The sequence below is a fragment of the Nyctibius grandis genome, chromosome 19 (genome assembly GCF_013368605.1).
Source record: "Nyctibius grandis isolate bNycGra1 chromosome 19, bNycGra1.pri, whole genome shotgun sequence".
Lineage (NCBI taxonomy): Eukaryota > Metazoa > Chordata > Aves > Nyctibiiformes > Nyctibiidae > Nyctibius > Nyctibius grandis.
The window spans coordinates 5,998,650-6,010,915 of record NC_090676.1 but is presented as its reverse complement, the minus strand read 5'-3'; the positions used below and the strand labels follow the sequence as shown (position 1 = coordinate 6,010,915).

General features: G+C 45.1%; 1 protein-coding gene across 1 annotated transcript in view; it reads right to left on the bottom strand.

The window, feature by feature from the left end:
- BMP7 (bone morphogenetic protein 7) overlaps positions 1-12,266 on the bottom strand; it is a 45,247-nt gene that overhangs the window by 9,563 nt on the left and 23,418 nt on the right. Inside the window, exon 2 of the mRNA XM_068416237.1 lies at positions 10,743-10,935. Within this exon, the coding sequence (XP_068272338.1) occupies positions 10,743-10,935 (193 nt within the window). The remainder of the gene's footprint in view (positions 1-10,742; positions 10,936-12,266) is intronic.

The following is a 12,266-nucleotide window of genomic DNA, read 5'->3' as shown; positions in this document are numbered from 1 at the left end:
CTCTGATCACCTTCAGATGAAGTGCTTTTCTTCTCTTTAAAAAAGGGAGGATGGGTTGAAGCAGAGTTGAGGTGGTTTTGGGTTACTTTGCTGTCACTGTTAACCTTAGAGCTGCTGATGCAACTTCAGAAAAAAAAACACTTGCCAGGCACAGATTTGCAAAATTATTGTTTGCATATGCAAACTTGGTAATTGGGCAGACAATGCTGCTCATTATCCTTTCCACTCATGATTTCCTGACTTTTATGCATAATTGTAGCACTGGTGCAAGCCAGCTGGAACCCTGGTGTGCATATATTAACATATGTAATGGTTTTTCAAATTTGTTAGTCTGAGGTTACAGATAATTGATTGAGGCAATAACCCTCTGCACAGTCACAGGTCTGCATTACTTTGGGTGGCAGTTTTCTTTCAATTCGTTGCTTAATTTTTTTAAAGGCCACTGCTGAGTTATTCTAGTTAAAGAACTAATACCGGAAAATGAGAAAGATCTGAAATAGAGAGGATTTTGTGTATTTGAAAAGGGTGAAATCATTCTGGATTTACAAAACATTTCCTGAAAAATTTCTGCAAAATGAAAATTTGAGAAAACACAGGTTCTGTAAAGGAAGGAATCTTCTCTTGTCAGAAATTAGGAAAGAGAGAAAACTTGGATGGAAATAGTGAAAAAAATTGGGTAGTGGTGCAGTTCCTTTATAAAAAACGACTTTACAAGAAGAACAAAGAAAGACGGTGGAAGTGTCTAGACAAGTCCCATAAGAGCTGCTTTTGTACTTACAGTGCACAAACATGATAACTTGTTCAAGTGTAATTATATCCTTTTGAATGAAGAAATATCCTTGGAAAACCCTTTGATCATGTCCTCAAAGCTTCAAGGCTGCCTTATTAATTTTGTCACTATTCATTTGTCAGTGCAAATATATATATTTAACTTAGTTTACACAGTGCCTCCTGTTTGCATGAAATATCAAGTGATCAAAAATGAATCTGAGAAGTGCTGTCAGCATGGAGGCCTTTGTCTCGTGGCTTTTAGTGATTCTTTTCCCTGTGAGGTACCAAGAAATTAGAGGCTTTTGTCCCACACAGCTGACTCGAAACAGAAATGGAGTTTTATTGCAACGTTTTTACTATCTAGCTTTCCTTTCAACCTTTGTGGGCCAGGGCATGTAACAGATGATGGCTTTCCTCCGTGCACTAATGGATGTCACCGCCTCTGGCTCTGTGCTGGCTGACATGAAGTTAAACTGCTGAAATTAGTTCCCGCAGAGCGTGTGAGCGCATTGCCCAGCGTGCGTAAGAAGAGGATTCTGTCGTCTTCTCACCAACACACGACGCTGTTAACCTTTGGATACGACACGGCTGAATACCTGGATAGAGCCAATGCTGCTGAGGGTGCAATTAGTGCTGCATGTGGGAGGGAAAGCAGTGGCTTTCTGTGTCAGCTCAATTCAGAAAGAGGAGGCAAGGTCTGATGCTTGCAAGAGATGTTTTGCAGGCATGGGACTGTAACAATTGCAACTCCTCCCTTTGCCCAGCACGGCCCGGCCATGGAGGAAGGCACAAGAGAGGGAGTTTTGCTTTCTTTTAGACAAAGTTCTGGTTTGTGGAAGAAGCCCTACATCAGAATTGAACTTGCTGCAACACTTTCTTGCTAACATGTAAGGGATCCTATGGGGAGTATTTTGGCGGATGTTTGGGCAGCCAAAGCGGGTGGCTCGGGAAGCGGCCAGGATGCAGAGATGGAGAGCCTCAACCCAGGTGTTGGGAGCTGCTCGCTGAAGCTCAGTCAGCTTTGCTGGGTGCACCTAGGACAGCTGAAGATAAAAAGCATGGGTATAAACCTCTCCCTCCACATACACATTAGCTACAGGAATGTGAGATGCTTGAACTCTAACCGTGGGACAAATTTCCCGGGGTTTCATCCCCACCCAGAAGCAATGGCCCTGTTCCCACTGTGCATGACGCAGCCGCGCAGACACCTCCTGCCCTTCCCTGTTTACAACACGCTGAACAAAACGCTTCCCAGAGGAGCTGGGGATGAGGGAGTAGTACGGATTGGCCCGTTCCAGTGGCTGAGTCCAATTTTCCAGAAGTAAAGGGTTTTTATATTCACATACTGCATCATTTAAGCATGGCCCCTGACTGGAACTCATGATTCACACAAGGTTTAGTTAATAGGGACTTGGCTTGCTTGGTTTTTCTCCCTTGTACTTTGCAGGTTGAAGATAATAGCAATAATGATAACTCTTTTTGGTTTTAGCCACTGCTCAACTGCAGTATTACTCAGAAAAACCAGCCTTTAAGCTTCCCATGCTGACATGATGCAATCAGGGTAACCAGACAACATGAGGCATCAAGTACCAGAGTGAGTCAGTCTGGGAAATTGTATAATGCGTTTGTTTTCCTGTAGTTACAGCAATGTGCAAACAATAGGCCTGGAGGGGAAGCCTGAAGTGAGAGAGATCAAAGGGACCCACTAAAGGGAAATGTCCTGCCCACACACACTTGGAACATTTGGACCCGAAAAGGCCCCATGTCAGATGCTCTCTGGGAGAAGTTCAGGCACTCCTGGATTAGTACTTTCCACTCTGGCCCACCAGCAGCAGCCAGGGATGGGATGCACAACCTGACCAGTGTTGTAAGCAGAGGCTCCTGAGCTTGGGGCGCCTGTTCTGATGAAAAGAAACCTTTTATTCTTTTAAAAGGAACAACCTCCCTTTAAGTGAAATGTCCTGCTCTCCAAAGACTTATGGCAAACAGCGTTAAATCACTAGCTGATAGACAGCAAGCCCTTTAGACATCATTGTTGGACAAGACATAAAAACACGGAACAGAAATGTTATTCTGCTTAGACTTAAACAAAATTTGCTCTGAGGGCTCCCATCTAATGACTTGTCATATGAGACAGTGCTAGTTAAGTCTAATGTGGCTGGTTTGGGTTTTAGGTTTGAGACAAAGATCTAAGCACAAAGGGAAGAGGTTTCTAGCACACATCTCACCTGTTGGTACCTTACCTACCAACTCGACACATATTTAGAGCATTCTTGGAGCAATGTGAATAATGGCTCTGCAACCAGGAGACAGAAAAGCACTTTAGTTCCTTGGCCCTGCATTCAGTCCCTTCATTTGAGAACTTCAGATCACGTGAGAAATGGTACTGAACCTCCTACCAGACCAAGAGATAGGAAGAGGCACATGATCCTCATTTTACAGAAAATTAAGCTGGGACATGGAAATGTTAATGTCTAGATTAGAGTTACATAAATGATGAAGTCTGGATCCAGACCACAAGTATGTTTTGTTGAGACCGCATCAAAAGGGCTCAGCGTTCAACGTACTTACATCAGCAGGAGTGTCAAAGCTTTTAGCAATGATAAAACTCAGGGCTTTCAGCTCAGTTTTCGCAAGCATCAGGCTGTCGATGGAGCCTAGGATGAAGACAGGAGGTTGGCACTTGTCTGCTGATTGCTTTGGCAGTGTCTGGTGCTGGATGCCAGAAACGAGAGGCACCTCCTCTTAGAAACACTCCCAAAAATTTGTCTACAGGTCATATAACTGCTGTGTGGTCTATGAAATTTCCTCAGTGAACTTGGTGTTTTGTGGAATCGAGGGGGAATAACAAGTATTGCAAAGCGAGGGTGGCTGAGGAGGATGCATGTGAGATAGTGTCTGGAAAGCAGCTGGAGTTTTGGAGGTGGAAGGGCTGAAGCTGTCAAAGGGCTGTGTGTGACCAGGGATGTGGAGGGCAGGTGGCATGAGTGGGTAAGAAAGGGAATCACAGGGGATTAGTGGAAGAGAAAAGGACTGGAAGAAGTGAGGTTTGTGGGGGTGAGTGGAGAAATAAGGGGAGACAAAATACAGAAAAGGCAAGTAAGAGTATGCTGAAAGGAAACAGTGAGGAAGAGAGTTGACACGTTGCAATGTGGTAAATCTAAGAAAAAGGATTAACAACCAAGAACCTTCATGAAAATCGTGTGTTTGGGTTCTTATCCTTTTGCTGGGGCATTTTTTCAGTCTCTAGGATGCACTTTGGTTTGTAGCTATAAAGACTAGAAACGTATCCAAAAATCAGAAATGTAGCATCTCTCCTAATCACCTGCCTTGATGAGTTGGGGCATGAGAAAGAACATAGACTAACAAGAGAGACGCAGTGAAAATATGAGAGTGGGCAATTCTGCAATAGCAAGGGAGAACAGGAGATGAAACTCTGCATTTATAAACTAAAATGCTATAAGGTCTATACTGCTCTGCCCTCTTACCAAACAGTACCTGCCTTTGCATCCGTTTTCTTCACTCGCTTTCCACATCCCCCTCATTAGCTCTGTTATTTCAAGCTGCTGGTTGACAAGTGGTAATAAACACTAATGAGCAATTCCAAATGGGATAAAAATAAATGGGAAGAAGGACAGGTAGCGGAAGAGAAGGTGACTCTTGGCAACGTTCATTACCTTGCAAGGCAAGCTGATTTGTGTGCTGTGCTAGCGCTCTGGGCTGCGGGCAGACTTGGAGCCCCAGCTCACCCGGCCGTGTCCTGGCAGCAGCCAGCCCAGGGTCACTGCCAGCAGGTGCTCCCGTCCCCTGCCTGCGTTCAGGTGATCTGCTAGCCCAAAGGGCACACCGAGGCTGCCGGCTGCTGCACTGCTCCAACTCTACCTGCTGGTCTGAGGAATTACAGATCTAACAGTGCTTTAAACAATAACCATACCGTGACCCCTTACAACAGACTTCGAATGCTTTACAAATATGGGTCAACCCTCCTGCTTCCATTTTAAAGTGGGGAACACTTGAGGCACGGATATGTTTAATGTCTTATTGACTCGGCATGTGAACTACAGCCACTATGCCAGAAGCATAATCCCATCCTCTTGACTGGGATTCTAACCCTAGAGGGGCTGTTTGGGTCACAGGCATGGTGCAAGATAGCAAGTTTCCTAACAGGCAGCCCAAGGACAGATCTGGCATGGGGGGATTAGGGCAATTCACATCCAGGTTTGAGCAGATGGAGGGAGGAGAAGGCAGAAAGGACAACCTGGGAGGGTGAGAGGGGATCTGGGGTTAGAAGACATCTGTTTGGGTTAAAAAACTGCTGTATCCAGATTCCAGTTTTCTTGGTGTCATTGCTTAAAGTCAGCTGCAGCTGTCCGAAGACAAGCTTAGGAAAATATTTTTCAGACTTTCCTACTCTGAGAGGGCCCCAGGATCTCCCTGGGCCTCTCCCTGGCACGTTTGCAACACCCTCTGTACACAGACCTGCTGCAGCCCTCCTCCCACACCTTCCCTTCCCTGCACGCCCGGGATCCCCGGCTTATTCTTCCCTCTCCCTCCCCGCAGATAAAAACCCTCCCCGTGTTCCCGGGCAGCAGCCGCCAGCCCGGCACAGCCTGGGGTCTCCTCTGGGTGAAGGGATGGCCACAACAGGGAGTACAGTTTGCTGGAGGTGGCTTCCAAGGACTGGTCTGAAAACTGACTGTGCTGGTAGTGAAACTGATCTCTGTAAATTTTGTTGAATCTTAGGAGATACTAAATTCACTTTAAAATTTCAGCAGATTCCTAATTCTGTTTTGTGTGTCTCTAGTAGTCGTGTTCCCTTTCCTGTGTGGTGTTTGAGAAGGGCAAGATCTAGGTTTCAAAGGCTGATTAAAAGTGGCAACTGGAGTTTGTTACAGAGAGATGCAACATGTTCCCTAAATGTAAAAGCAGTGCTGAGAGAAATGAGGTTATACACATCTCTCTGACACTTTATATACAGCTGTTTCTGTTCAGCATTGAATTGCTGTTCATTAGTGCATCACTTAGCTGAGCAAGAGCCCACTGGGGTATGCAGAATGCCTCCCGCAGCTACCCAAGTGCCTGTGAAGAGTTGTGCCTTGCTAAGCGAGCTCAGCATTTGTCAGAGGTTTTGCAGGCTGCAGCGGCTTTTAGGAATGGTCTGAAAGACGTAACTAGATGCAGCTCTGTTCTTGGAGAGCTACAGGGTTTCCACGCTAAAGTGCCCTTGCTACTGTGCCCAAGAGCATATCGGGATGAGAACAGTTATCAACTGATTTGCAGATAAGTCACAAAAAAAAAATTAAAGCTATTGTCAGTGCCTTTCTAGATGCTGTAGTACTTGCAGATACTGTCATGGTGCTTGGGCACAATGTTAAAACAAACTATACCCTTCTTTGCTGTGCCATCCCTAAAATAATCATACTGGTACTTAAAAAAGCTCCAGAAGAAAGGCACATCTGCTTCGTGGGTTGGGTGGGCCTAAGCCTTTCTTAGTTACTAGAATTACATGTGTCAACCCACAACATGGAAACAGACTCCAATGAACGAGAGAGAAAAGGGTCTGGAGAGGGGCTCAGGTTTGGTCTGGGTGCAGAAGTGGTGCAGTTTGAAGTACAAACTAAAGCGTTCCAGCTGCAAATCAAACCCAGGAATGCATCGTGCAAGATCTTATTTTTCTGTAGGGCTGGTAACATGAGCGTTCAAATCATTCACTGCCTTTGAAGCCTGTGAAATCCATAATGGCCGCAAAGTGAACATGTAGCAACTACATTTCAATTACCAAAGGCTGGTCAAGTACCTGGCTTTATTCTCTCCAGTAACAAAACTCCCATCGACTTCAAAGGGGTTGGGATTTACTCCACAGTGCAAGTGCTGGGTCCAGTGAAATCGGAGATGTAACTCTGGGACAAGGTATTTTAGCTTCTGAAGGTGCAGACAGATGGGCAGGATTGAGCTCTGGTGTTGAGGGGAACTATACAGTCTGCATTTTTTCTGCAGCTTCAGGTTAATAAATTGAGGATGATGCCCTGACTGATAGTCTGCCCCAGAACTGCTGGGGTCCTTTTTGAAAATACACAAGTTCGTATCAATTCCAATAGGAGTTAGGTATCCAGCCTGCTTAGCGGCTGTTAGAAACCCCACTACGCCATTGTGTGTCTCTTCAGCACTTCAGCCCCTTTGAAATTCTTTCTTTGGCCATCGCTTACAACAGCAGAGTCTGAGGGCAATGGATATTTCTTTTGCAAAGTAGTTCACGAATTATTTCATGATTCTAGTGTAAAAGCATCAGAGTTCATTTTTCTCAGGCTCATATCCATAAGCTTTATTTTGACATGGTTCCTGCTTTTAGGTGCCTGAGATAAATGACCTTCAACACCTCGTAGCAAGCGTTGTGCCCTGTGATGTGCGCTCCCTAGCATTGGAACCTGCTTCACTGTCCCACAGCACCCAGGAGCTTCAGCAGCACCTGGCTCCCTGATGGCAACCTTTAGTTCCCACTAGCAGGGTTTGTGACCACAAACAGGGACTTGATGTCCTGCTGCTCAGCACCCTTCTCACACCAGTTGCTGGCTTTATAAAACTCTTTCCCAGGCTTTTGGGCGAGTGAACATGAAGACCAAACAGGAGTTGGACATGAGTCACTGGACTTTGAGTTATGCACACGAAAGCTTTGAGACATGTTATATTAGTCAAAACATCAACTGTTTTCACAGTGTTTATGATATTGGGAACATTTTTGTTCATGAATGTACTTGTTTGCTTAAAGTGAGTAACTGATGCTTTGTGCCTAAAGAATGCTGTACATGCCTTTTTATAAAGGAGATGTTGCCAGTTTGAAAAGCTTGCCTTGCAATATCTTCAGTTTGTCAGAGATATAATTTCTATTAGTCAAAGTCCCGAGTGGCATCCTGTCTGCTACAAAGGATGGGGCCGGGCTCTCACTTTTACTGCCACAGTTGTTAGGCATCTATCTGCCCATGACCGAGCAGGCGGATGGAGGAGAGCTTCCACCCTGTGTTCGAATGATGGTACTATTGAGGGGCAGGGTTCCAGACACAGTCTGCTGTGGTTGCAGCTGTTTGTCTGGGAAGACCTATGCCTGTTATTTTTCACCGACAATAAATTGCAGACAAGAGATGTTGCTGGTTAGATACCTGCCAACCTGTCTGAACTCGTAAAGCAAGTCATTAATTGCTGAGCTGCTAGTACTTATGGTTTATTTGAACTGAGGGCACATCATCACGCCCTCCAAACTGGAGGCTCATCTGAGGTTTAACTGAAAATCAAGCCTTCAGCATATCCAATAGTTTCTTCACCCTCAAAGGAAAAAATCTCCAGTCAGTCTCAGCTCAGGCTTTCCAGCTGCATCCCATGCTGGTTTTGTGGCCCTAGAAGCTCTCCTGATCTCTGCTGTGTGCCACTGTGTTATGCAGGAGAGGCGATGCTGTCACTGCCTCTGGGGAGCCTGGCACTGAGCTCCTGTGCCCTTAAACAGGAGAATACCTGGTGTTTCAGATCCCAAAAGGCAATTCCAGCAATGTCCTGGGAGATCCCACTGCTGTTGTATCATCGTAAGAGCACAGGGAGAGGGAAAGCCATTTGGTTCTTTGGTGGCCATTGCACCTGCCATGCTCTAGGGAGAAGAATCTAGAAAGCGAAACACCAGCAAAGGTTTTCTTCCCTGCGTGGGGGGGAGGGTTTGGCTTTGTTTTGCTCTTGTTGCTAACAACGTCAGATGGGTCTGACTTTCCAGCCTGCTCAGGATGAGACAAACAGCCAAGGAAGCATCAAAGTGAATGGGTGGTTTTTGATCAACATTGGAGAGAGTTTGTTTTCTTTCTCCACTTGCCCAATGACACACCGACTTGGATGACTGGTCTGTGACAGAGGCGGTTGGAAAATGTCAGTGGAAAAATGCAGAAAAAGAGCAAATATTTTTACAAATGTTAGGGACAATATTTTTACCTTTGGTCAATCCAAACCAACAAGAATATTTTTCAGGACAAACTGTTCAAAACTCACCGTTGCCTGTGCCAAAATGTATGCAAAGGGTGAACAAGCAGGAACACTCATTAAAAGAAGTGTTCCTGTGGTGAATATGACGCAGTAAAACTGCATCTAATCTTGTAGCTGGAACATCTGTATAATTAGCAAGATTCATCACCTCTTCCAGCCAGTGGTTCATGTATATGCCTGCCCTTTGCATACATTTTTTTCCTTTAGGAATAAGAATTTGTGAAGGAGACGGTTTGCAGAAACACCTGATGCTCCAAGCAGTTGTATACCCATAACTATGCCCAGCAGGCACCTTGTAGCCCTCTCTAAACATAGTTTTAACAAACCTGTGGATGAATCATCTTAAAATTAAGGTAATACATGTCATCCTAACTCTGTTGGTAAGTTTTCTGGTGGGCACCTACCTCACTAATCAGGATCTGAAGGAGAACTTGCCTGGCATGTGATGATGAAGGATATTTACTCCAAGAACAGGTTTCTGACAATTCCCTAATGCCCTGGCATGCTGGTGAGGGCCTCTCCATCTGCCAACACAGATCTTGTTTCTGCTTTTCCCAAGAGTGAAAAGTCATCCCTGCAGGCTTGTACCTATATAAGCTACTCAAGAACTACAGTAAAGGCAGGCTTCTATCTCTAGAAGGGCCTAAGATGGAACAAACTGAAATGCTTGTAGTAAACAGGACATCTAATGGGTCCTACGCACGTTGCGTAGGCTTGTTGCCTTCTCCTTTAAGAAAGCCTGGTTGAAATGTATAGTTTGAGTTATCATTGTTTGATAAAAACAGATTAATATTAGCATAGTCGCCAAACTCTGCAAATAGTTGTGTCATTAGAAATGCCAAGAGAACCATGAGTTTTGACCCATAAAATTGGAATTCAGATGTGGAAGAAAACACACCAATAGTTAAAATAGCTTTACCATACAGCAAAGCCAGTAGAAATTCTCGCCATTTAAAAACGTTAATAAGGTTTCCTGTCATATCTTAATGGATAAAAAAAAAAAAACACAAAACTTTTTTTCTACCTTTTTATAGCTCTTATAAAAATATAAATCCCCCCTTTTAAATCCCTAGTGTTGCTCTTTTCATAAACATAAATTAGGGCTGTAGTATTACTACCTCATATTTAGTAGTCCTAGAGAATAACTTCTGACTAGCATGTGACTGTAAATACTTTTCATGTAAATAAATGCAATCTCACTTTTGGTAGGGTTTGTACGTAAAAGAAATCTGTGCAAATGAAACTAAGTGCCTTTGATAAATGGTTTGGGATTGCTGATTAATTGGAACTAAAAACAGATGAGAAAATTGAACATATGTTCTTATTTAAGTTCCCTGGAGGATTTGTCAGGGAGCTTGGCGTATATTAATAATTGCTTGGAATGGATTTAATAGCTCATCTTGTAGTTTTGCACACGCAAAACAATCAGTCAATATAAAAAGCATGGTGTCATCTGTCTTTGTTAATTAGGGATCTTGAATGCCTTCGGTAATAAAAGGCTAGTAATTAAGCTACAATTAGAAAGGAAGCATTCGGATGTGGGTTTGCTGCCTCAGGATCCATGAGCGGCAGGAGGAAGAGGGTAGGTCTTCCGGAAATCTTGAAATACTCTGAGTTTATGATCTTTTCCTGCACTAGCACACAGCCAGGCGTGTTTGCTCCTCAGCCACTGGCTGCTCGCTGAGACAAGAGCGACAGCACTGGGGATGCTCCTTGGGGCAGGGGAAGGCTCACAGGGCACCTTCTCCCCATGCCCTCGGTGGCTGGCCAGACGTGGCAGCTACATGCCCACTGCGTTGGTATTGTCTGAGATCTCGCTGTACAACCCTGAGGCCAAAGCCTAGCTCTTCAGACACGTTTGATAGCACCAGCATTTCTAAAAATATTGGACATAACTTTTTGAAGGAACATACTGTGCTTGTGCTTTCATCGGGATTTGCCTGTGGGTCACTCACCTTCCCGGGTGCTCCTGGAGTACCTGGTAGACACTAATCCGGAACGTTTCATTATCGAAGCGTTCGCGGATGTAATCCTTATATATCCTGAACTCGGCAGCCGTCACTGCTTCCCCCTCTGGGATTCTGGAGAGATCGAACCTGAACTCTCGGTAGTGGCAGCGCTGATGGTGAAACTCTCTGTCATGCTCCACTGAAACAGAAAAACAGCCCATTAGCCACCTGCTTTGTTCCCTTTCCCCTCGCTATCAAACAAGCTTGAGAGTTGCCACAACAGAAAAGGGCAAGAATATCTGATTGCAGCATCTCACGCTGTTGTTCGGTTCATTAAAGCCCGTAGGAAATACGTGACTCTATCTGGGCTATTATAAGCATATATGTGTTTATCAGACTCTCTTTGAAACAGTTTTACAGCTGGCTGGTACAGGGTATGGGTGACTGTTGTGTTTTAATGATTTTTGGCAGCTTCATGCTTGACAAGTGACTGGCCGTTTGCCACTGATAACGACCAAGCTGCTGTGGGAAGGAGCTGAAGGAAACAGATGGGGCTTTTCAGGAGTGCTGCTTCTTGGCCTGACTCTGCTTCTGAAAATACACCCGCACACACATACCCACACACAAATATACACAAATTCCAGTCCTTGAGGCTTTTTGTGCCTGTGACCCGCATTCCGTGCCAGCTGAATTCATCACAAACAGCCCCACTCTGAAGGGTCAGACCTTTCATTTTAAAGCATCTTTAGTGATCACGGCTGTGAAGCAAATGTTCAAGGACCTTCTTCCACCACCCAACCCTGACTGTGAAATAACAAGAAGTGCCAGAGTCCTCCCAAGACAGTGTTAGGAGGGAGCGTTATCCTGCCGAGTGACAGGTCTGCCTGTCTTCTGATGGGCAGCTGATGGTCTCGTGTAACACTGCTTGTAGATATTGAAGCTGAGGCTCAGTGATGTGAGGAAACAAAGATTTCAAGACTGTCCTCCAGCAAGGGGGAGGAGAGGTGTCGGTGCCCCAGCCCAGCACACGAAGTGAAGTGCCCTTCTTGGAACAAATTCCAAATTAAATAGACAAGTCGGACAAAGGGCAATGGGGAAACAGGTATAAGGGATGAACCCAGTTGCCAGAGGTCACACCGCATGTCATTTTAAGAGCTGAGGTTTGAACCAGGGACTTCCCATACGTCTCAGTCCCGTCATCTGTCCACTTGACCTCCCTGCAGCTCGACTGCACAATTCAAGTAGTTAGCTCTGAGATTTTCTTGGCAAAGAGCATGTGCCTTTCTACAGGCGTGATTCTGTTCTGGCAGCAGTAAATCCATTGTGTAAATCCATTGACTTAAATGGAATTACTCCTGAAAAAGAGGAGTTTCAAGCCTGAGTCTGGAAAGTGCTATTTAAATTTACAGCGCTGTACGGTGCAATTGTGTATCAGCACTGGGTCAGGGCTGGAGCATGGGGAGCCTCCGGGAACCGGGCTGTGTCCAGGCGCTTACACGGAGCAGGTTCAGCGCTGCTTTGCTGGCCGAG